The 25,089-nt window shown below is 38.8% G+C and overlaps 2 protein-coding genes across 9 annotated transcripts in view; one reads left to right on the top strand and one right to left on the bottom strand.

The window, feature by feature from the left end:
• Positions 1-678: 678 nt before the first annotated feature.
• On the bottom strand, positions 679-24,177 carry LOC137274276 (tudor domain-containing protein 3-like). Of its 4 annotated transcripts, none has more exons than XM_067807395.1 (13): positions 24,131-24,167; positions 21,825-21,906; positions 21,166-21,231; positions 17,448-17,608; positions 16,662-16,803; positions 14,396-14,504; positions 9,697-9,845; positions 8,810-9,008; positions 7,519-7,638; positions 6,120-6,754; positions 5,136-5,231; positions 4,576-4,701; positions 679-4,079 (listed from the first exon to the last, which is right to left on the bottom strand). In XM_067807395.1, the coding sequence occupies exons 1-13, from the start codon at positions 24,160-24,162 to the stop codon at positions 3,810-3,812; spliced, it is 2,187 nt and encodes a 728-aa protein (XP_067663496.1). In that variant the 5' UTR covers positions 24,163-24,167; the 3' UTR covers positions 679-3,809. The 4 variants fall into 4 exon arrangements, with proteins under 4 accessions (XP_067663496.1, XP_067663498.1, XP_067663495.1 ...); XM_067807397.1 differs by having other exon boundaries at positions 1,384-4,076; XM_067807394.1 differs by having other exon boundaries at positions 3,519-4,079; positions 9,697-9,848; positions 24,131-24,177.
• A 266-nt stretch (positions 24,178-24,443) lies between these two features.
• The window catches only part of LOC137274275 (protein diaphanous homolog 2-like), an 83,187-nt gene continuing 82,541 nt past the window's right edge, over positions 24,444-25,089 (top strand). For 3 of the 5 annotated variants that reach the window (XM_067807388.1, XM_067807393.1, XM_067807391.1), the window contains exon 1: positions 24,444-24,813. In XM_067807388.1, the coding sequence (XP_067663489.1) occupies positions 24,778-24,813 (36 nt within the window). In that variant the 5' untranslated portion in view covers positions 24,444-24,777. The remainder of the gene's footprint in view (positions 24,814-25,089) is intronic. The other 2 variants (XM_067807390.1, XM_067807392.1) reach the window with 1 other exon arrangement.

The following is a 25,089-nucleotide window of genomic DNA, read 5'->3' as shown; positions in this document are numbered from 1 at the left end:
ATAATGCAGCCTCAATTTGAGGCTGCGCTCAACTGGCTCTGATGAGTTATCTCCTTTGTGAGCCATGATATGAAGCTTTATCATATTCCCCAGCAGATAAAATGGCACAGCTGTTATGGTCTTGATGCTGCATTCGGACTTTTAATACCACTCATTCATGGCAAGCTCATGATTAACCTGTGTGACCCACATTTTTCGATAAAGATTTATTATGGAAGTCCAAAATTTGAGCGAGTTCTGTTTCCAATTGATCTGTGTAGTATTCCAGTCACATGTTGGTATGGCAGCTCGGTATGTGGAGACACCATGAAGTAATGCAAGACATAAACCTGTACCACTGTTAGGGTTTAACCTTGCACATATTACTGGTATTGGCCTGACAACCTAGAAACAAATGGTCATTGTGAATCTTGGATTACATCTCACGACCGTAGGTGTCGCACCATCAAGGGAAAGCAACCCTGTTAATTAAACAGTAGTGCCTTGGTTGACTGAGTTTAGATTAAATAACCAATGCCAATATTTCATCACATTTCAAATCAGGCAACCTGATTTAACCAAGACACAATGTATAAGGTAGAAAACCTGTACACAGAATTCTGCAGCTGATCTTGAATTAATATAAAAAAAAAACTAAAAAAAACAAACAAAAACAAAAAAAAAACAACAAAAAAAAAACAACAAAACAAACAACTTTTTAATTTGAGGGATGAAACTGACCTTGAAACATTTACCGGTAACCATATTGCCTGTGTTAATATATAAGGGTGTCTTCGGGTTACCTTTAACCATTCAATATGATTTAGTTTAGCCACCTTTGCTGAGCTCCATTCCCTTTTTATGACTCCTCTATTCCACAAGGCCTTTAGTCACCTTGGAGTGAGTGACTTTGGTTTTACACTGCTTTTAGCAATATTACAGCATTATCACGGCACCAGAAATGGGCTTCACAAATTGTACCCATATCTTTGGCGTGACAAGCGAATGCTTTAACCACTAGGCTACCACACTGCCCCAGGTCAGATAGAGTTAGTGTTTTGTGTGTACTTGTAGTGAAATGGTTGTTTGTATTAGATGCAGATGTAGGATCATAAACAATTCCTATTGTGAACAGCTGCTGATGCCTGTGTATTCACAGTGCAGGATCGTTAGATAACAAAAATAATCCCTGTAATATTTATATGTAATAAATAAATGAAATAATAACATGGTGATAGATGTCAGACAATGAGAGTTACCAGCTATAAACAAATGAGCAAGTGGGTGTTCAGGAGCGAAGGTGATGGTACATATATTAAACATGCCCCAATAAACTAAGTATTGAAAGATCCTAATAGGATACATGTACATTCTTGTAAATAAACATTTGTAAACTGCCCTATGTCATCAACTATAAATGCAATTTATTGGTACATGTATACTGATATACATGCCGATATACATGGACACTAATGATTCATAGTGACTTGTCAAACTGGCCTAAGAAGTCATTGAAACAAGTAATCAGCAGTGATTGAAGTCTTTGGGTACAGGAGTAAAATAGGTATATTCTTGAATGCTGCAGCAGGAATGATACCTTACTCTTGAATGCTGCAGCAGGAACGATACTATACTCTTGAATGCTAATGATACCATACTCTTGAATGCTGCAGCAGGAACGATACGTTACTCTTGAATGCTGCCTAAGTGACATAATCTTCCTCCTAAACATTGTAGAATCAACATTAGCTCAGTACTGAATGTAAATATGCTAACCATTTATCCCTTACACTTCAACAACCACCATACCATTAATATCAACACAGCCGTCATTACACAACCACAATTTGTACCCACAAATAGTACAACTTGATCCACCCGACTCTTAATAAGTAAATAATATTTTAAAAAAATAAACACTAGAGACCTACTCATGCACAAATACTACTGTGGCACGGTCAGCCACATCATAATTCTATTATTATGCCTAATTGTGATGACTTGTTTTCTCACAAAATAATATAACCTGGCAAATGTAGAATCTACTGTATAGCCTTTTGTATGTAAAAAAAAATCGTGAAAGTACAAAATCCTAAACTGGATGAGTATCTACATGTAGGGGTAACATATCAGAATATTCTAGTATTGTTTAGCAGTACTTCACAAATATCACAGCAGGGGACACCAGAAATGGGCTTCATACATTGTACCAATATGAGGAAATGAATCCGGGTCTCTTGTGTGTGGGTGTACTTTCACCTCACATTGCAAGCCAGGGTGTCTGAGAATTTTGAAGGAGTACAGACATATTTTTGTGTGAGTGACTTGGTGATGTGGTTTGTTATTTATAATATTAAACAACCTTTCAGCTATTAAAATTTATTTAGTTTAGGCGTGCACAGGTATTTATGTGTGTACTTGATACTCTTAAAATCTTATATTATATTGTACGACACTATTGGTTTTTAGGTGTAAATTACAATTGTATGCCCCTTACCTGTAGCCCTGATTTTGCCATAAATCATCTGATGAACTTGAACTAAGTATTATTTGTTTAGCAAATGAAATGTTTTAGTCTCACACACACCAATTCACAAGGGCATGAGACAACAGTTTGTAAATGTTGACCTAAAATGGCTAGTGCTGAGATGTCAAAAAAAGAATTATCATGAGCAATACAAAGTAGGGACTAAAACATCACCTGTACAAGGTCATATTACAGATGAAATTAAGGTAATAAAACATGTAGCCAAAACACTTTCAAAATACGTCTCCATTATCAGGTGCAGTTAGCATAACATTTGTCATGTTCTGATTTAAGATAGCTTAGAAATTACATTTGCCATTAACTTGTTACAGTATGTTACAGCAAAACTGTTACTGACCTGGGACTCAGCCAACCATTCATTTGGGTTAAAATATTGAAGCTAGTGTCTTGTTAAGTCACGACTAGCAGATGCTTTCACATAAATGGGAAACAACTCTAAATGAAGTTGTTGCACGTTGGGTCACTGGGAAACTTCACTAGACAAAGAATTGTTTAGGAAGTGTACCCCACAAGAGGCAAAAATACAACCTTAAAGAACTTGTATATTTTAGGACCATGCAATGCAATTCCTGACCCACATTTACAAAAAGAGCATAGAAATGTTAAGTCCAGATACTGCACCTCACATATGACAAAATGCTTAACAAGTCTTTGTTTTAATTAGTTTATATTAATTAAAATGACTCTTTATAAAAAAAACCCCAATGTGATGTATCCCAAAGTAGATGTGTTCAATATACCAAATATATCAAAATCTCGTTTTTGACTTACTGAAGCAAAAATGTCAATGTAAGGTGCTGTGTCTTGCCTTTAAGTACTTTAGTGGCATCCTCTACTGTCTTTCATTATCACAGCATGGACTCCAGAAATGGGCTTCACACACTGTACCCATGTGGGGAATTGAACCCAGGTCTTCAGCATGATGGGTGTATGCTTTAACCACTAGGCTATCCTACCACCCTGGTTCAAAACAGATTATCAACACTTGTACTGGTAGTTTAAAAAATATCATCTACAAATAGAGACATATGAACCTAACAGGAGAGACTACTTCAAAATGTTCAGCTCTCTATGGGTAATGGTCTGCCTAAAGAGGAGAAAAAAAGAGAGAGCGAGACCGAATCTCTGGATGAAAAATGACACTATATCTTTCACTCTGGAACAAGTTATATAAAAATTAATGGGTGGTCCTGGACCTAACTGGACTCCACTGTCAATGTTGTGCAAAACAATGTCTTTAGCACTATGTGAAATACATCCTGATAAATAAACACCACCCTCATCATGACTGGAACTGACGGGCTTGGGGTTGGTAGTATTGTTGGGTGGGTCGGCGCTTGTCCTGGCGGGGTTGTCCTCCTTGATAGCTGGCTCCATTACCACTACGTCGAAACTCCATGGAGTTGATTGGCCCTGTGAATGCACCCTGGCCAGGGAAAGGGGGTGGACCTTGCATGGCCATTGTCCCCGCACTGTGAGAAGGGTTGTTGTAGTACGGTTGCTGACTGGGGGGGCCCTTTTGGTAACTGCGGGAGTTGTTTGAGGGTTGCTGCTGAAGAGAAACAGACAAAAATACTAGGGGCTAATCATAATATATTTAGACTGGAAATATAAAAAATAATTTGAGGACTTTCCCCTATTTGACACAGTACCAAGAAAACTGACTTCAACCATTGTTTCAGTTAAAAGTATGATTATTCTCAGCTTGGTGGAGAGTATACAAGGTCAGGGGCATGTGGGGTGTCAGAACAATCATCCAACCTGGGACCCATTCACTGTTAGGTGAACAGAAGCATTCTACAAACAAAGCCACTTGCCTAAGGGCCAGCACATTTGCTACATGTACTTCAGTGAGGGACAGGACAACAGAAGTCTAAAACCCTGAGATGTCTGAACTACAGACACACCTAACAACCAGCCTACTACTCTGCACGACCAGTACTGTGTCCTGATTTAACCTGTGCCCTCATCGATATGACATCACAGCATCCATACATTTACGATCACAAGATTCATGTGTCAGTGTAGATCCTGCCTGGTCAACTTACCCAAGTTTGCTGTGAAAGTTTTTCGATATCAGACAATAGCACTTCCTCCATATTGCCATATTCCAAAAATGTCACAACACATGTTGCTCCATTGGCAGCAAAATCCTCGATCCTAGCCATGTAGAACTGCAACAACAGAAAAGGGGCTGTAACTATACAACCTCATCTCAGTGTGTGAGTTGGGACTTTTAGCAATATTCCCCCAAGATCAATTGCAGCAGAGAAATCAGACATGGGCTTTTTATGCTGCACTCAGCAACAGTCCAGCTATATGGTGACTGTAAATAATCAAATCTGGAACTGACAATTTAGTGATTGACAACATGAGCATCGACCTTCACAATTAGGAACCGATGACGTATGTCAACCAAGTCAACAAGGATGACCATTCAATCCCGTTCGTTGCCTCTTATGACAAACATGGGTAACTGAATATCACTTCTAATCGAGACCTTCACAGGTTTAATATCCAGGGAATTTCAGGAGCCTTGATTACATTAGTGATCAGGTATCAATCTGAGAACCTGTGACAAGCTAATCTCCCCTGCCCAGACACTTACCCGACTGTCCTCCCAGTACTTGGCCATGCACTGATCTCCCTTCCTCCATGAATGACCTTCACCTTGTGCATGACCTTCATGACGATGTTGCTGTTGCTGTGAAAGACGAACAAGGAAACTGGGCAATCGTCATGAACTAAAGCAAGAGATTTCATGTTCTTTATGCCACACTTCATCATATTCCAGGTGGTTGTAAATAATGATGGTTGAAAGCCTGGAGGAGACAATCCAGTTCATGATATACACAGTAGCAGTAGGGGTATAAAGATCAATGGGGCAACAACATAATATGTATCCCGAGAATATGGCAAGATATGTATCATGATACAGTACTTTCATGTCAAATGTTCAGATTCTAATCTCTTTTACAGAGAATCACAAAAATGAATAATCTGAAATTTAAATTTAAACATTTCTGAATTTTTAAATTTAAGACACCTAAAAATTAGATTTTGTTGAAGAGAAACATCTCAGCTTTGGTGCACTGTTTAGATTCTATTAATATCCAGTTAGAATATATAATGAACAGCAAAAAAAACCCCAACTCTTTGTTGTTTTTAAAGTTCTTACACAGGAGACATAAAGAAAGATGCTCACTTTACATGATTTCATTTTTCTTTGAAATTGCGGGTTTTTTTTGCTGTTCAGTATACTAAAGAATCTGTAGAAAATGGCTCTTAAACAGTTTGAGCTATTATTCACATTTTACATGAACATACCTAATAAAATAATAACCCGTATACATTGGGACACAGGAGTTGTAAATAGATGCATTGTAACATGAGCCTTGTATGGCAACACAACAGACATACAACACTAACATGGAACAAGGCCTCACATCATCTAGCCTGACAACAGACCCATATTGTTGGCTGCAAGTCCATGCTGCAAGATGCCCTTTATTCCAGGATAATCCAGATGTGCAGCGAGTATGCATCGTTATTGTCTGTTTACCACCCCTTTTTATTCTCCATTTTTCTTTACCTCATATGGTTTCCTTGATCCATCTTGCTGTGACCTTGAACTTCTCTGACCTTGAGCTTGGCGATTGCCTCTTTGGTTGTCAAAACGGTTATCACGTCTGTCTTCTTGGTGGCCATTGTTCTTTGAACTGTGATGTGAATCCTGCCGACTATTATATCTATTTTCCTTGTACTCTTGCTGATCACTGTAATTGTATGATCCAGACTTTGGACGGGACTGATTAAAGTCTTTCTGACCACGTTCATATGCATTATAACCTGACTGGTTTGACCGGCTTTGATTGTCTGTTCTCCGTTGAGAATCCTCTCCTCTCTGAGTCCTTTCAGAATCAAAATTAGAAAAGTGTTGACTAGAAGGTTTTTGTTGGTGATAGTTCTGCCCATCCTGGCCGTGCCTCCCAGCTAACCTTGGCGGAAGATTTTGTTTGCGATTCTGAAAGTTTTGCCCTGAGAAGTCTTGCTGTTGAGACTGTTGATGGTGATGGTTGGGTGTGGACTTGTAGCCCCCGGACCTGGAGTTATTTTCATAGTGAGGCCGACCACTGGGCCCTGAGTTGCTGCGGCTTGAGCTGCTGTCTGTTGACGCTGACTTGTTGTTGAAGGTGGGACGACCTGAGGCACTGGATGACTTTGACTCTGTAACATAAAGTGACTGCTTAACCTGATATGGTTTACTTGTTGAGTGGAAGAAGATGGCATCTTTGAATAGTTTGGATAAATGATGGACAGAAAATATCAATAAAGGGCTGCTAATATGAAACTCAAATGGTTGAAATGGACAGTTTGATGGATGGACAGAAGAGTAAATTAGTAAATAAACCACCAGGGGCTGGACTGATGAAGTTGAGACAATGGAAAGATGTGTCTTTCAGAATTTTTTTCATAGACTTACCTCCCTTATGTGCTGTGATCATGCCTTGTTGAAATATTATGAAATTTTTGTGAAAGGTGAGAAAATAAGACGATGGATAGATTGTTAAGTGTGACATCAAGTAAACTGACTGACATGTCAGTGAGTTTGTTTCTTGTTTAACCTCGCACACAGATATTTTCCAGCTATATGAGAAAGATCTGTAAACAATCAGGTCTGGACCTGACAATCCAGTGATTGATATCATGAACATCAGCCTTTGGAACAGGAACATGATGGTTTGCACCAACCAAGTGACCGAGGCTGACCACCTGATGTCGCAAGTCACCTCCTAGGCTAAAGTTGGTCACTGATGATGAATTCTAAACTAGATCTTCAAGAGTTGATCTGTGAGTGGATTGATTTATAGATGTGTAGTTGAATAGATAGGCAAGTATGTGATTCTGAAAAAAAAAACACTGAACTTACCACTAGTTTCTAAGTGAAGAGTAATCGGAAACCTCAGACAAATATCAAGCGATCACATTACCTTCCTTGACAGGTATCTTGGTTTCAAGGAAATCGAAGAGTGTGGCTGGACCACTCGGTCTGGATGATACTCCGCCCTCTTCATCATCATCCCGATCTCTCCCTCGACGGCCACGCCCACCTATGCAATCAACATTGGTTTAGTTCACTAGGCAGATCGCTCAAATTTTTGGGTCAAACTTGTCTAAATTTATTGAAGGAATCAGTAAACAATGACAAACAAATTAGGCAATATTCTTAATGTAGTGGTTGCCACTGGGGCTTTCGTCAATTGGGCGATCATATTATATTAGGGGACCCACAGACAAACTGTAGTGCAAATGGGGTTGCGCAGCATAGTGAACATTTTTATATGCAAGTGAAGCAAGCAAAGGTGTACTTTCCTCGCTTCAGATCAAAAATATTTTTCATGTCAAAATAAAATATCGCCATCAGCAAATGTACACTTGCATTTCCTCACTTGGCTGTGCTCTCACATTTCTTACCCCACGTTTAGTAATTACTCACACGAAATATGTTTTATTCAGTATTTTAAGCGCCACTTGTGGCATTCAGATTGTTCTCCGCCTCCATTACCCCTGACAGCTTCCAGCTGCATGGAGTGACAGAACAAGCATAAGCAGAAATTAGAAAGAAATACCACATTGCCTACTTTTATCATGAACCTGTTGGAGTTTGTCTCATCTGTCGTCGCTATTGGTAGAATTTTCGTAACATTTATTCTACATAAAGACACTTCTGGCGCAATGCGCAAATGAAGGGGAGGTAACTGTAGGTACTCCCTATAGAATAATACCCTCCTGTTCCTTCACTCTGTTGAACCGGAAGCTGCAAGGAGGAATGGAGGCGAAGAACGGTCTGACGGTTCAACATGGGGTTAGAAGTGTGAGAGCACAACCCAGTGAAGAAATGGGTGTATACTTTTAATGGTGGCGATATTTTATTTTGATATGAAAAATATTTTTTGAACCGAAGTGAAGAAAGTACGTTGCCAACCTTTGCTCGCTTCGCTCACATGTAAGAAGGCTGGTCATTTTCTTTATGCTGCGCAACTCATTTGCGCTTCAGTCTGCCTCTGGGAGACAAAACTAGTACAAGGGTGGTTTGATTGAATCAAACCACTACAACTGTATTGTAACTGTATTAAATCATCTTTTAATCATCATCATCATCATCATCATCATCATCAGCAGCAGCAGCAGCAGCAAGAAGTGTGCATTTCTTATAACTCTTGATTAATTATTCACCATAAATCTTTCAAAACAGTATTAAAGCCATGAACAAATCCACACCTTGTCTTGATTCTGTTTGCTGTCTTCGTTCAAACCTGTCGCCTCGATCTCCTCCACGACCACCACCCCTACCACCCCTGGATATGAGGGAGCTGATGGCATCATTCACGTTGCCACTGGTTTGCCGTAGTGCTGTGCTTGCCTGATCTGACGTGAAGCCCATCTCGACAATCCGAGCAACATCTTTGTCACTCACATGCTGCCAACAGAGATGTCATACTTTACTTGGTCTGTTTGCACATGCCAATTAAACAGAAATTTTTATCATCTCAGAACAAAAAACACCTTAATCCAAATTGCCAAAATATTTTGTAAACCTGACTTATTTCCCAACTGAATGTCTCATCTTGTCTTTCCTCCTACCTCACCAGTTCCACCCACACCAGTTGTATCCCCTTGTATACCTCACCAGTAACACCCACACTAAACCGGTGTCTATTTCTTCTTCTCCAATGCAACCTTCATTTCACCCATCCCACCTCTGAATGTATAGTCGAATTGATCCTCAACTGTTTCATTACCCTATCAATTGTCTTTGTCTTCTCCTGCTGTAGAGCCTCAGCTCTTTCATTCCCCCAACTAATGTCTTTGTCTTTCCATCCTGCAGAGCCTCACCTTTCATTCCCCCAGCAAATGTCTGTCGTCTCCTGTACAGCCTCACCTGTTTCATTTCCCCGCCAAATGTCTGTTGTACCCTCCAATACAGCCTCACCTATTTGATTCCCCCCCCCACCAAATGTCTGTCTTCCCCTCCTGTTGAGCCTCACCTATTTCATTACACAACAAATGTCTTTATCTTCCCCTCCTATGTCTTTCCCTGCTGTATGGCCTCACCTGTTTCATTCCCACACCAAATGTCTTTGTCTTTCCCAGCTGTACAGCCTCACCTGTTTCATTCCCCCACCAAATGTCTTTGTCTTCCCCTCCTGTAGGGCCTCAGCTATAGTTGCCTGTCTCTGCTGCTCGAACTCACTCTCTTCTGTCTTCTTATCCTTCTTTCCAGACTCCAAGCTCTTGAAATTCTCTTTCTTCACCGCTGCTGGTAAAAACAGAAACCTTGATAAAAATGTTCACAATTTAGTTGCCACTATTGCTTATCCTGGAATCACTGTTTCTTTTCATCAATCTTGAATTTCATAGTGTCTGTGAGTGTTATTAGGCACACATGAAAAAACATTTCTCACCCCGCATTCTGAACACAAAGGAAAAACGTGCATTATTTTTGTCAGTGATGAGAATTAGAGGACTGTGATATATAGTTGTGGATGTATATAATTTCCTTAAATCTGGCAGAAACTTAATGTTGTATTTTAACACTGCATTCAATTTCATAATGTAAACCAAGTTTCAGTAACTGCTTTCTCTATGCTGGACTTGATGCCCTCCGATAAAACATGTATGAGTAAGTGAGTGAGTTCAGTTTATTTAGTTTTATGCCAAACTCAGCAATATTCCAACTATATGGTGCCAGTCTGTAAATAATCGGATCTGGACCAGACAATCCAGTGAAAAACAGCATGGACAATGATCTAAGCAAATGGGATACGATGACCTTTGTCAACCCAGACCACCAAATCCCATTAATCACCTCTTATGACAATCATTGGTTACTAAAGATCAATTCTAGCCCGGAAAACAAAACCATAACATATATTATGAACACATTAAGATGGTCTGGGAATATTGCAAGTCCTCATCACTCTTCAAAAAGAAATATGAGATCATATTTCAGCACAAATACCGCAAGTTATTGGAAATTCTGTAATTTGAGCATGCATATGCAGGGTTAGAACTAAACAAAAAATGGCCACTAGCCCTCTGGGCTAGTAACCTTCAACTGTCACTAGCCCAGACACAAAACAAGTAGTCCAGAGGAATGAAAGTTATTATTGTTAATATCGTGGCACTGTCTACAATTCATCTGACACAGAAGATTGCTTCACTAGTGACAGGGCTGCTGAAAGAAGGTCATGGGCTCTTGCTTCAATCTTTCCGAGTTCATCAACATCAGGAGTGCCTGAAGTCGTTTTTTGATTTGTTAATCTACCGAAAATAGCAGGTCCCCAGACAACGGAGGCAGTATGCACATCAAAATGATAGGAATAATTTTAGGAACCAACCTGAACGTCACAATGTCTGAAAACACTTATGGCAGTTTAGATGGCCATACATTATTCACAGAATTCGAATTATAAACTTGCATTCACAGTGTTATTCTAATTTGAAAGACACGATTATCGAATTCATGGATTGGCAATGTGTCCACATCAAAGTTGTCAACAAAATAAAACAAAATCGCAATTGGAACACAAAATGTTTGAAATGTTCAGATTTCAAGCAAGTTGTGGCCTAATTTCTGTCAAAGTACTAAAATTCTACCAAAGAACATAATGCGATTTGAAAACCTTCGTAATTGTCATCATACCCTTTGAAATAACGCTTGCAACTTGTCAAGCAGATCATCGTCTGCTAGAGTGAAAAGCCAAACATAATATATCACCTGTAATAAAAAACAACAACATTGAACACAGAATTGGTCATCTCTTACATGTTTTTTTTTTGTGTGCAGCAGAATTCACACCAGGCATATGACCTCTGGGTTCATTTAAAATACAACTGCGATGATACCATACCGCACGGACATGACCCGTTTTATTGTCCCTGCCATAGCAGGCCATGCAGACAAGACGAAGGAATGTGCAAATGATTGAATAACTTGCCTTTAATATGTTTATTTTTAACAAATTTCATTAAAAAAATTTCACCATAAAACCCCATTAAAACAAGCAAGAAAAAAAATGACCTGTTAGCTTGGCTTTTAAGTAAAATGATATGTTGTATTTGTTGATTTCTGTGGAGAAGAATGCATCACATGTGCTTCCATACAAGGGCGTTACCCCGCTCAATAACGCGTTACCCGAAAACATGGTACGTCACTTCTAGCGCTCGTGCTTGCGGACAAGACATGAAATGTATTTTGCACTGAAAACCAAGGGACGACAGAACATTCTAACAATAAATTCATGAAAGGTGAGGTGATAGTTATTTACGAAATTACAGTTTTGATAATCTACTGATACACAATAATGTCCATGATCATCTTTTGTGCTACTACCCCGAAAACATGTTACACCATGGTATATCAAGTTGCTATTTATACTTTTTATGCAATCACGTAATAGTGAAGTCATGTGACATCTCGGTTTCCGTCGCTTCGAACTTCACGCTCGGACACGATGTCTAATGCTAAAATATATGCATGAAGCATTTTTATTGCAGGTAATAACTTAGCACGATGCGTCCACTAAGTTCCATAATTTATGTATAGGTGGCGAGGTTTTGAGTAAAACGTTCTAATTGGCATGAGTTTACCTAAAACTTTCATCTAAATCTATGAGGTTTCAAGCTTTAGGTCATGTGCATTATTTGGACCAATCATGATCTTTATAGCAGACAGGCGGAAATGCGTCATTAAAAACCAATAGTTATCCAATTATTTATACTCCATCTGGGCCAGTAGTAAAGAACTGAACATGTGGAAATGTATAACTGAATTTGCCAGATGTTATGAGGGGCGTGTGTGAGGCTGTGATTTGTCAGATAGTTATTCTCTATCAGGGCCATCTGTAAAGAACTGGAGGGATGGAAAGGGATAACTAAAATCGTAAGCCGTGCCACTCTTTCCAACCTATACCATGTGGTAAAGCGAAGGAGCGATAACATGATTTGAAAGAAGTGACACAAAGTAGATGTCAACTTTAGAGTTTTGCAATGTTTGAGATTCATTAGTCTGGTGGTTTGAGTTGAAAATACATTATCTCAGTTCGAGTATTTGATGAATAATAGTAACCACTGAAAAAAAAACTAGTGCAGTTTTATTTCCATTTGCTCAACAAAATATATATTCGCCTCAGGCGTGCTGGCGAGTGTAAAGATCAAACCTTGAATATGTAACTATAGTGTCTATTCTAGAACTGAAAATGTAGGGGGGATTTGTTGCCCCCTTACACAAAAAAGGATGGGGATTTGGAAAACGTAGAGGGGAATACCTGTATTACCATCTTTCAAAATAGTGTAGATGTACGAACGTTATTGCAACAACCACCAGTGAAACTATTGCTCATTTTATTTTGGCTACAATAGTCACATATCATAGCACTAAGCTCATTTTGAGAGAGCCATGGACATTCTTGCAAACATTTTTTTTCAGAGTCGGGGTCAGTCTCGGGGTTTTGCTCGCCTTTCGATTCACACGTCTCCTTGACAGACGTATCGTTCTGGGAGACATGGCGGACACTGTTGCTTTCTCAGTGGTATTTTGTGCAAAAAAGTCAGTAATTTTCATTCTTTTGCGTGGCATTATTCATGCCAAATTAATACAAACCGTTGTAAATAAGAATTTTGCATTCATTTGTCGTCTGCAACTTCAAGTGATAATATTGTCTGATTTAAAAAACGAAGCTAAAACGAACTGATGTCCTAAAAAAAATCGATGAAACTGTGTTTGCCAAGAGCTGTACACAAGCACTATGTTTAGAGTTCATAGTCTAACGTTGTCAATTAATTAATCAAATCATAACTTCATCGAAAAATGTTACCTATTTTCATACTGATATGAATGGAATTTTGTTTCCCCAGTGCCGATAGAGGTTTTAACAAAGGGAGGTTACTCTGTGTAAGGGATAACAATTATGTTTACATGTTGTCACTCGAACTTGACTCTGTGGCTGACTCCGCTTTAAAAAGTCATACCATGTCAATATAAAGCTTCTTTCGTATGTTTTTTGAAAGGTAGTTAGGGAGCAAATTACTATGCTATTACTATATACAGTTCGCGCTCTCAAGCTATTAGTGCGAATCGCGTGTCCTAGAAAAGACACTGTAACTAATGTCTAATTATTTGAACTGTTTAAAGTAAAAAATGTCAATGGCTTCATATGGCTGAACTCATCACATAGCATCTATTTTAAAGAAAGGCCAGTGTTTGCAGTGATGCAGAAAACCTGTGTATTTCATAGACAAATAGACAAATTATTTCAAATATGCAGTGAATATAACGTTTGCGTCACTGTAGACGCAATGCCACTAGGCCTTAAGTTCAGATAATCTGAGCTTATAATTTGCTGGTTTTTTAAAAAACTACTTATAGTTTGTTGTTTGCCAGTTAACTGATCAGTCTTGATGAAAAACCTTTACCATGTTTTTTTTTTGTTATTAAACAATCGCACTTGATTTGACACAAATACACAGTTAAGTACAGACACAATGCCACTGGGCCCCAAGTTCAGATAATCTAAGCCTGTAATTTGCTGTTGCTTAAAACTACTTTGTTTATTGTTAGCAAGTTAACTGCTCAGTACCTAACCTTCTTTACCCCTTTTTTAATCGTTATTAAACAGTCACAGTTGATGTCCTGATGAAAGTTCTATACTGAAGTTGACTCCCAAAAGCATATCCATGACTCCCTCTCATGACACCAGGGAGTCATGAGGACTTATAAATTTTCATGTCTAGGGCAAATACTGAGAGACCATGTCCAAGTGTGCCCTTTAAGCTCAAGGAACTGAAGGTTTTCTTGCACCTCACCTCTGTGATTGGGATTGTAATCATTTGCTGGCATCTTCTTTCCAAATGGAACAAAGGAAGGTGGGCCGCCTTCCGTCTGCACACCGGATCTTGATTGCTTGGCTAGTTTCTGTCATTGAAAGGAACATTGATATATATATCTTGAAATGATATATATACACCCTTAAATGTATTGCCGAATATAGCGCCATTTTCTTCATGAAAAATATTCAAGATTACAAGAATCCAAACAATAAACTTCATAAAACTAATCTGTGGTCCATTTCAACCATGATCCCTGATCATCCTGAGGTAACGCCTAAAGTTATAGTGTTTCCTTTATCCAGTATATACCAGACTTTGACTGTACAAATTAAGAATGTCAAGTAACATTGTGTACAGCAAATTTCAAAATCAGTTTTTGCGTCACTTCAGTTGACTTTATTTCCCCTCTAAAAAAATTTATAAAATATGGAAATATTTATTTTATGAAATAAAAAATAGCAGTTTTATGGAAAACCCAAGGCTACAATAGCGGCAGTGGTGCATATTGATACCCTCTACATCTGATTGGTGGGTAGGGTGCAAGGTCTAGCGCACAATGAAAAGTGTTATCATCTTGACCGGTAAAAGTTACAAATGACTGGTATTTGAAAGACTAGCTGGTCACTTTGTCCAAAAAATGCCAGAGTGGATGCTGTTCTATTGTGAAAAACAATATGGACCAATCTGACAAGGTATGCTTCGTTTGACAAGTAATGTCAACACCTTCATGTCTTACCAGATACACTCTGTAAATCACATACAACCTGGACAACTTCTTTCACCATTACACCCTCAAATCTGACTGAAACTAAAACTATCACTGGCTCCTTTCAGTTCATTGTCAGTTAATGAAGATACAGTCGTCCCTCGCAATAACGCGGGTCTCGGGGTCCATGGACAACCCCCTGCGTTATTAGACACCCGCGTTATTGCTCACATGAATATAGGTCCAGTGAAAGACCCAGCAACAAGAGTGTATATATACATTGCATTTGGTACACGTGTGTGTGTGTATATACAAAACGTATGTGCATTTGTAAATGGTTATGAAACTAGCGTGTGACAGAGAAAATAAAACTTACAAAAGTGTTTCTGTGTTTTCTTTAGGTAAGACCGATCTTTAATATGCAAATCTGCTAATGTGGTATGATATGGTCAGTAGTTTTACTTAGTGCCGTCAAACTGGCGCTGTCATTTTTTTCCAAATAAAGGGAAATTTCATATTGTGCGGTAGACTTTCTTCCATAATGTAACAGTATACATGATTGTTACTAATCGTTCAGATATTAAAATGTATGGGAATTAGAGGTGAGCAATGACTTCCTTCTTTTCAGATGCCGATGTCAACTCAATTTCTCGAACACATGGAGAGGCAGTGGCATGCAAGCAGTTTAGCCAATCAAATATATTGTATCATTTTGTTTACATAAAGAAAGGCAGTGAATGGATAATCGCTTTAAAATCCAGAGAATGTCCATGGTGTGACAAGATTGAAGAGAAAACATGAAATGAACTTTAACGGACACTACGTTTATTTGATGGCATGATAAAAATACGAAAACTGAAAGTTTCTGGTTATCTGTATTGAGAATATGTTGTCTTTTTCATACAAATGTACCTGATGAGATTCTATTTTTTCTGGTTATTGTCCGGATTACACTCCGGCTGACACTGAGTATGCATCCGCCATGTTGTTACCCCAATGGGGGCTCTCCAATGACAACACGCGGCATTAGTTTTGACTGTTAAAAGGGCTGATCTCATTAATTTACTCAACAGATAATCCAGCAACAGCTATGTGAGGTAGATGTTTATTTAACAATAAAGGATTAATTTATGACCTCAATTAGATATGGAGAACACGCGGAGATATATTATTAGGTCATTGCTTTGCTCTCATTACGCCATGTGTATGAGACATGAACTTTTGGGAGCCACGGATTACCCCGCGGTTTAACCGAATCCGCGGTATCGCGGAGTGCGTTATTGCGAGGGACGACTGTATTTAGGAGACAAAAGAAAATAGCATGTCCAATTGATGGTAGTTCCTAGAAATATTTACACTAAACTACACTTGGCAATATGGTAATATCAGCTGCTATTGAAGCCGTCAAAATCCAGTGACAATCAGACAATTCAAGAAATTGGACTATCCTCTGCATTTTGACATTTATGACCATCACTTGTTCTTGGGTAACCTGGGATCAAAACTATGTAGGTTCAAGAAATAAGCACTGCTCACCCTCTTCAGTTCCCAGGTCTCTACTAACTTTTCCACTTTCCCTCCTAGACACCGGAAGTTTTTGTTGGTAAGTAAGAGGAAGTTGTTCTCAACATCAACAGCGCCCTCTAGCAACACCTTTGTGCCAGGAGGAGTTCCAAGGCTGCAACAGAAGTGATGGATGTCAACCTGTCTCCAACTCTATGCAGTAACATGGATGAAATATTTCTACGCTGTGTGACCCTAACCAAACCAATTCAGTCAAATTACAATTACCCAAACATAATGACTGATTGAATATTCCAGTAACATCAAGACATGTCAGCTTCAGTGGGAGAAAACCTGAAGTAAGGCATGCTGTAGGCATTAACCACTTCATCGTTGGTTGTTCGTTTTGTGTCTAATGCTGCACTGAGCAATATTACCCTTATATGGTGGTGGTCTGTAAGCAACTGAGTCTGGACCATGTACAATAATCAACAATGTTGGCATCGATTTATGCCATTGGCATGTGTGATCCAAGTCATCAAGACCAACTTCATGGGTTAACCATTTTAGTAAAACCAACAAACACATGTATATACATGATGATGACAAACCATGTTACATCAGTGCAATGAACTTTGCTTCTGAGCATAGGCATTTCATGTCCAAGGGACACAACTCTGCACAGCCAAATGCAGCACCTTGCAGTGTTGCACTGTACAATTTAGTTGGGCAAAGTAACACGTTGGCACCCTTGCTTACATATATCTGTATATTGGTGCACACTTGTTGAAACTATGACCTTCACTTGGGATTACTTACTTGATGTTTTTTAGATTCTCAATTTCAATGGCTGTGCAGTTAATGTGGCCATCAGTCAATGAGAGACGGAGAAGACGAGGAGCCGTTTGAGATTCCTCATTTTCTTTGGGGGCCGAGATGTTCCGTAGCTTCATCAACTGCAGCACTGCCGGGCCTTGAATCTGTATGCATCATTAAATCAACAGAACATTGACAACAATGCATACTCTTCCAAACAATGCTTTCCAATAAGACTTTAAGAAAACGACATTGCTTTCTTGTGGACAGTCATGTCTGCCTTTGATTATAACAGTCTGATACGGAAATAATGTAAAACTAAGGATAAATGACTACAACCCTCAGCTATTTTCTCTTGACTTCATCAACTAACATAAAACATGGTTGGTGACATTATGAAGATTGAATAAAATGTTAAACATGTTTCGTACATCTGAAATTGGAAATTTTTAGAAAATCAGCTTAAAATTGTGAATGTGTGAGTTTAGTTTTACACCACATTAAGCAATATAATGGCAAGGGACACCAGAAATGGGCCTTACACATTGTGCACATTTTGGGATTGAACCTGGGTATTCAGCATGACAAGTGAATGCCTTAACAAATGTCCTACCACTGCGCTACCCTACCGCCTAACTATAAAAGTGAGTAACTTGAATACTTTCACAGTTAGCAACTATTTGAATTACCAAGAATACACAATTCTGAGGCCATTATGTCATACTTTAGATACAATTATTTCTTCTAATTAAACACATATCAACCATCAGGACCAACCTAAAATAGCAACATCCACAAAGGGTTTACTTTGGAAGCTGAAGTATTTGGGAATAAAATGTAATTTTCTGAATAAAATTGATATTTATACTTAGCGGTTGGAAGGGCTTAACACCATGAGTCTGGATAATTATAAAATATCAGTTTTATGTAGAAAATTGCACATTTTTCCTTATCCTAACTCATGCTTATTTTGCTTACAGAATCCGATAGAAATAGTGATGGGTCAGGCCAAGCTGAATTCTGTTGGCTGCCATATAAGTACATCTTGTGCTTCCTTTTCAGGAACTATAACGGCAGTAGTTCGGTCCTGTTCTCCAATATTCATGGGCTTGGTGACCTGAGTACATACCCACGTGGCTGCAGATATTCCAGATAGTAGAACTGTCCACTGGTAGTGCTGACTGTTGAATAGGAAGCACAGATATTTCCTGTCCCGTTGATCCCTGACACACACGAAGAGTGCTGGGTCTCTTGTAAGCGGTGGTGCTGCCTATAGTGGGATGTTGTAGCCATCTTGTAGGATGCTCAGGATGTAATCATTGTTGAAAAGTCCCCACTTCTTCCAGTAGCACTCCAGACGTCCACCCACTCGTGAAGGTAGTACAGAAACGGCTAGAGGTGGAAGGTGGTTTTTCTAAGTTGGCACCTCTAGCAGGAGATCCTGTTTTAAGGGAGCTCTTGACACTGCGTACATTGTACTTCTTGTCTCTCGCTCTCTGGGCCCTGGAGAACTTTGACTTATTGGAGTAATGCTGAGATGTCTACTTGAGGATACCAGTCAAAGTGTTGACCGACTTTATCATCATTACTTCCATGGAGTAATGGGTGACAGAGTTAGTGATGTCCTCGATTCTTGAATAATGTAGATGCTAACCAGGGAACCTGACACCAGGGCTTAGTAGAAGAGAAGTGCAGAGAAAATCATCCTTTCTTCTTAAGTTTCCGGACTGTCAAAAGTAGAGATGAGAGTCTTGTTGATAGCCCTGGAATGGGCAAGTCCGAAGAAGCTACGTCATCTACGTCAGGCGCATTCATGAAGGGGTCCATGTGATCTAATGGGAATCGACGAGCACTAAAGGCTGAAATGTGTTGTTGGTGATACTTGGTCATTGTCTGGAAGACTGTTCATAAAGTTTCAGGGATTGTAGATACTGGCGCATTCAGATGAAACGTCAACATGTTGATGTCCTTGTAACTCATCTTATAGGTGTCAACTTCGTTGGAGTCCTTCGAAGGTGAAACATGGTCCAACTTGTTCGTAATTCACGACGTAATCTCTGAGTCAAGGAGGAGGGCTTCATCAGCTGATGGAGATCAGCAACGTCTATCCCTGTACATGGAAGCCTCTCTGTTCTTCCACGAATGCATTCACAAGTGGGGAATGATATCCATACAGTGAACGTCAGCATGATCTTTCTGTCTGTGTGTATCCCTGGAATGAATGCCATTTCGTGAATGCCTTTGTGTATGACTGTGTGAAGAAAACAAAAGATGACAGCATCTCCGACGAATGGGGAAAGCAGATAGTGAACGCTTGTGGCTGTAGCGGGAAGCATAAGTGTGAGCACTCTGCGAGTCAATGGAAGGAGCTTCATCCAGACTGTGACGAGAAGATACATCCGACAGCGATGATTTCCGTGAACGGGAGCATGCATACAGTGCCTCCTCTTCATCAAACGGACCAAGTGCAGCCGATGAACTGTCATGTAAGATGAATGACTAAAATCATGAATGTCAGCTGTGATCAACATATGGTTCCTCGACACAGGATCAACTAATTCATTAGACATGACTTGTGAGAGCCTACATTGTTTGTTCTTAGCACGCCTTTGAATAGTACATAAATATAAGACCCATGAAGGTCCCAGGCAAGAACAGGCCTTCAGCAACCCATGCTTGCCGTAAAAGGTGACTATCGTAAGAGGCGACTAAGGGGATCGAGTGGTCAGGCTCACTGACTAGGTTGACACATGTCATCGGTTCCCGAATGTGCTCATGTTGTTGATCACTGGATTGTCTGGTCCAGACTTGATTATTTACAGACCCGCTGCCATATAGCTGGAATATTGCTGAGTGAGGCATAAAACTAAACTCACTCACTCACATAAATATCATGCAAATTCTGAATCAGATAAATTGTTACAAATTTCACAGTGACAGTGGAAGAACAAATCGGTTTGCATGAAGGACATAATATATGTGGATCGACCGCCGACAGCCATAACTTACACTGAGAGCACAATTTCTTCAACTAAGACCAAGTCTAAGTCGAAGAAAACGTGTCCAAAACACATGAAAATTTATATATTTCAACAATAATTTTACACGATGATGATAATTACAATCCAAAAACTGAATATGACACAATTTAGTTTAAAGGACTGAAACATAAGCAAAAACTTATTGCTTCATCGGGACCCAAAGTGCCTCTAACCATGCTTGTCAGGCGATGGCGAGAGTGACATGCATGGCTGGTCATGTGACCATATTGCCGGGAAAGGGGGGGCTTCCGGTTGGCGAGTATATTGTATGTCCACTTCAATTAGAAGGGAACTTCAAGGGATTTCACTATCTTCACATAACGGAAGGCTTAATATGCATGAGTCAGGATAAGGAAAAATTATCAAATTATCTAATATTCCTAAATACATCAGTATCAAACAATGTAATTTAACCCCAAATTCAATAACAAAAACCAAGCATTCATGCTTCATCATCATTGTTCATAGTGAATTAATGAAATATGAATAAAATCCATATCCACAAAGACATTACTTAATTATGAACAGAGAATTAATAACGACATTTGGAGCCAAATAATGACTTCTAAGTAGATTAAGATAGATCAGTTTAACCCACAAGATTAACTAAAGTGTAGCAAAAATGCACAGAAAACAGCAAACGAAATTAGAAAACAGCAATGGGGCAATGGAAGGCTTACATAGTCCAGTCTGCCCTTGTGTAGTTCCTCAGGCAGCCATCTAGCTCCCACTTCCCGCAAGTCAGTCTGCAAACAAGCGATACCAATTTATGTTGATTGCCTGCTTCAGTGATGATTTCTTTTTGCATTCTGTGTTTTGTTTTTTTTCAACTTATTTGTTTAATGTGCTTCATTGAACACATTAACAGACAAACATGCAACAAAGGACGTTTTGTTCATTTGATGCTGGTGTCCAGACAGCTATGTTCCAGTGAGAGTTGCTGATATATATTTCATGAATGTTTTGACATGAAGCAAACATTACGAAATACTCTGATGATAACGTGTAAAATATCAACATAAAATGCAACATGACATTTAGAACAGACTGAAACAGATCAATATATTTCTTTGTGACATGTTTATGGTGAATTTTTAGCCAAACACCAACAGTCAAGGTTACTGTGATCTCAATTTCCTTACAACAAAAATAACAAATACAATTCAGAAAACAAAGATTTTTAGAGTATATTGTTATAAAACTTAGGAAATTATGTAAGACTTTTCTGTAAAACATAAGATCATGGAGGGTCTTTCATAGATCTTGCTTTCAGAAAGATTACACAGAAAACATTCATTCCCTGACACATCAGAAATGACGTTGAGAGGACACAACATACATCAATGGCTGTTTTGATAAGTTGATCCACTCCTCTTTTCCCATTTTGTTCTAGCTCTGCGATGCCTTCTGCCGTCAAATGCCTGTAAAAATATACAGTGGAATACACAACTTACAAGTGTGGAGCCATCTTTGAAGGTTAGTAAAACAAGCAAATTATCCAATTACAGGCACTGGTACTTTTGACATGAACCACAGGAATAGTTTCCAAATTGCAGTATTGACACATTAATGCTTGTTATCATGATCACTACCATTTGTAAGAGGTGATTAATAAGAGGTGATTTATTGCAACTTACTGATTATAAATGACTATTGATTCTGTCACATTCTTAGGCATTTCAATCAGTCACAATTAAAAGAAACAATGTTTCTCATCCGTAACATGTTGGTTCCCCACTGAGGTTAATTTTATCAAATGTAAACTTAAATATTGTTCGAATTAAAAACAAATCACAACATTGCAACTCACATGATATTATTATTCCAACTGTTTTATATTGACTCTGACAACTTTACTTCAGTGACATTGTGCTTCAGCTATTTTTTAAAATATGATCAGTGAGACTATATACAGAGGGAGAAGCCCCTGAACATATGTCTTGGGTCGTTACGTAACCAGTGTAGCCAATATGGCGGCAGCGTAGTATTTAAGATTGAGTCTGGTTTCTAAAAATGCCTCTCAAACAAGTGAGTCTGGTTTATTTTCAGCAGCTGACTACATTTGCTGAGCGTTGCAACAACTGAAATCCTACATGTAGAGGATAATTTAACTATTTTGTCACTTCAGTTTAAGTCAAATAATTGGTATTTGTGTGCGTTTTAGGACAGTAGATTTGTACTTAAGTTTCATACTTTAGGTATGTTATATAACTTACAGCTCACTGGCTTTTATTCTCGATTCACCGTGAAGACAGGCTAAATTGTGCTGATAAAAACTTCTTTCACACATTAGTTTAATTTTTAGATCTGATCTGATCGGCCATTGATGCTTGTGATCCTTGAGGGTTATAGTGCCATAACTTCTTTCTTTCTCGTTGACCTTATTATTTGACAAAATTGGAAAGTTGTTTAGGATGCTTTGTGACAGTTTTACACTTTCTGTTTTTGAGGGGTGTGCGACAGTGTCAGTTAACATTTTATTAATGTCCATTCCATTCTCCACATGCAATAAGATATCTGAATTAATTATTAATGTAAACAAAAATGCAAACGTGTTCTCGCGATAGTTTTGCATTCTTCAAGTAACGTGTTTTGGGATGGAAGGCTGCGGTGTATCATTTATTCTTTTATTCCTTCACTTATGTACTTCTTACATTGTGTTTCTTTCACTCATTCACATAATACTTGCTCTTAATTCTTACTATAATTCATTCATTGTAAAATTCCGACTGATATAATAAACTGACTGAAGTTCTGTTAAACACAGCTGAAGTAGCGCTAAGAACAAGCCAAGTCACTGTATGCGTTGGAGCATGACGAGGCACATGTTAATTAGTACAAATGCTAAAGAAAGCATGCGAGTGGCCTATCCCTGTTATAGATTATCCCTGATATGATATGATCTGTAAGTACCACAACAGTTTACAGAAAAGTGTGAGGGTGCCATTGTGTGCAGCAGCTGAAAGTTTCAGTAAATTGTTAAGCAAAGGACAAATGAAACTCGAAGATATGGCTTTCTGCTGATGTTGTGCAAGATGTGTGATTTTCAATCTTTAGGAAACAGACAAAGCTCTTGTGAGCATGAAAACTTTGCTGTCATACATAATTGTCAAAACTTGTGCACAAAATGAAAAAAAAATATGTGCATTCTGAAGCACCTGCAGCACAATACAACACTTGGAAGGTGCATTCTTCATGAGGATTTTTTAAAGATGTCCATAAGAATACTTAGATAATGTAAATTAAATTTAGGTTTTCTTTCACTGATTCCGTGATTGTTAAGTGTCAAGTGAACTGACTAAAGTAAGCATCACTATGGTGAGTGATCACACGAAGGCTGAATGTACAGGTCATTCGCCTCATGACGTAATCGGCATTGTTCTTTTTCAGTAAATGGGTAGTTGCAGTCCTACGCCCACAAAGAACAGTTCATACGTTCTGTCATGCCCCTCCTAAACGGCTAAAGTAAAAGTTGCCAAGTCAGAAATTCTACACATTCCAATTCTGGGCATGTACTACTACAAACAGGCGCAAAATGACTGTGGCTTTTCATAAATATACACAAGAAAATGGAGAGAATGCACCTGCCCATGTGTCATACACACGTGTACTTTTCTTCATATAATTTTTATACTGCACACCTACCATCCCCGACGAGCCAATTCATCACCCGCCATATTTCTTCCACGAAGTAAAGCTTAATTTCATTGGTGAAAATTAAATGGATCGATCCGCAGCAAACAACTAGAAAAAATATATTACAAACTTTAGAAGCTGATAGCTTTCATAGAGATGTTTCACATCACTTTAACACCTTACGTACATTAGCAACATTTAAGCAGGAAAAATAGAACGTATATTCCCGCAGCAACCGCAGGTGTCCCACCCAGTTGTAAAGCATATTTTGATTGGATGATTATTTTTGTTGACTACTTTTCATTGGACACAAGTGACCCCTGACCTGAGACTTGTAAATTTCTGAAAATGGCGGAAAGGGATGACTAACTGGGAAGTGGACTGTTTTTGAACGACCGTTGTTTTGTGGTGAAAGGAGACATCTACTAAGCTGACAGCAGTCGGCATTGTTGCATTTGTCGAGTCGATCCTACACCTGTGTGCAGTGTTTGACAGGATTTTAGCAATCGCTGTGAGCGGTTATGTGCACTGATTATAAACTGAAGGCCTAACACGCTGCTTACGATGAGGTTTTTGGTGTAGTCACACCTACATTTGGGGCAGCTGCGTCTGCTAAACTTGATTACTAAACACGTTGGAGCTGTTATACTTTGAAGATGGACAGGAAGGAAAAGGATAAGAGAAACAGTTTTGTAAGTAGACTGCATATTTGAGCATCAAGACATCTGTTTATAGTTGTCATTGCTTAATTTGAACCGTCATTGTGACAATGACAAGATGACTTTCCAAGTTCCAAGTCATTGTTTTTGTTCAAGTGAACACGTTTGCCTCCGGACTTGAGATATTTAGTTTAACTTACATGAAGGTAAACGATATAATTTCAGTAAACGTCATTCTATAATAGTGTTTAATAGGGTCCAAATTCTATAATAATGTATTATAGGATTCAGCGCAGGAAGAATTGTCGG

The sequence above is a fragment of the Haliotis asinina genome, chromosome 2 (assembly GCF_037392515.1).
Source record: "Haliotis asinina isolate JCU_RB_2024 chromosome 2, JCU_Hal_asi_v2, whole genome shotgun sequence".
Lineage (NCBI taxonomy): Eukaryota > Metazoa > Mollusca > Gastropoda > Lepetellida > Haliotidae > Haliotis > Haliotis asinina.
The sequence above is the reverse complement of the archived record's forward strand: the minus strand, read 5'-3'. Positions and strand labels throughout refer to the sequence as shown.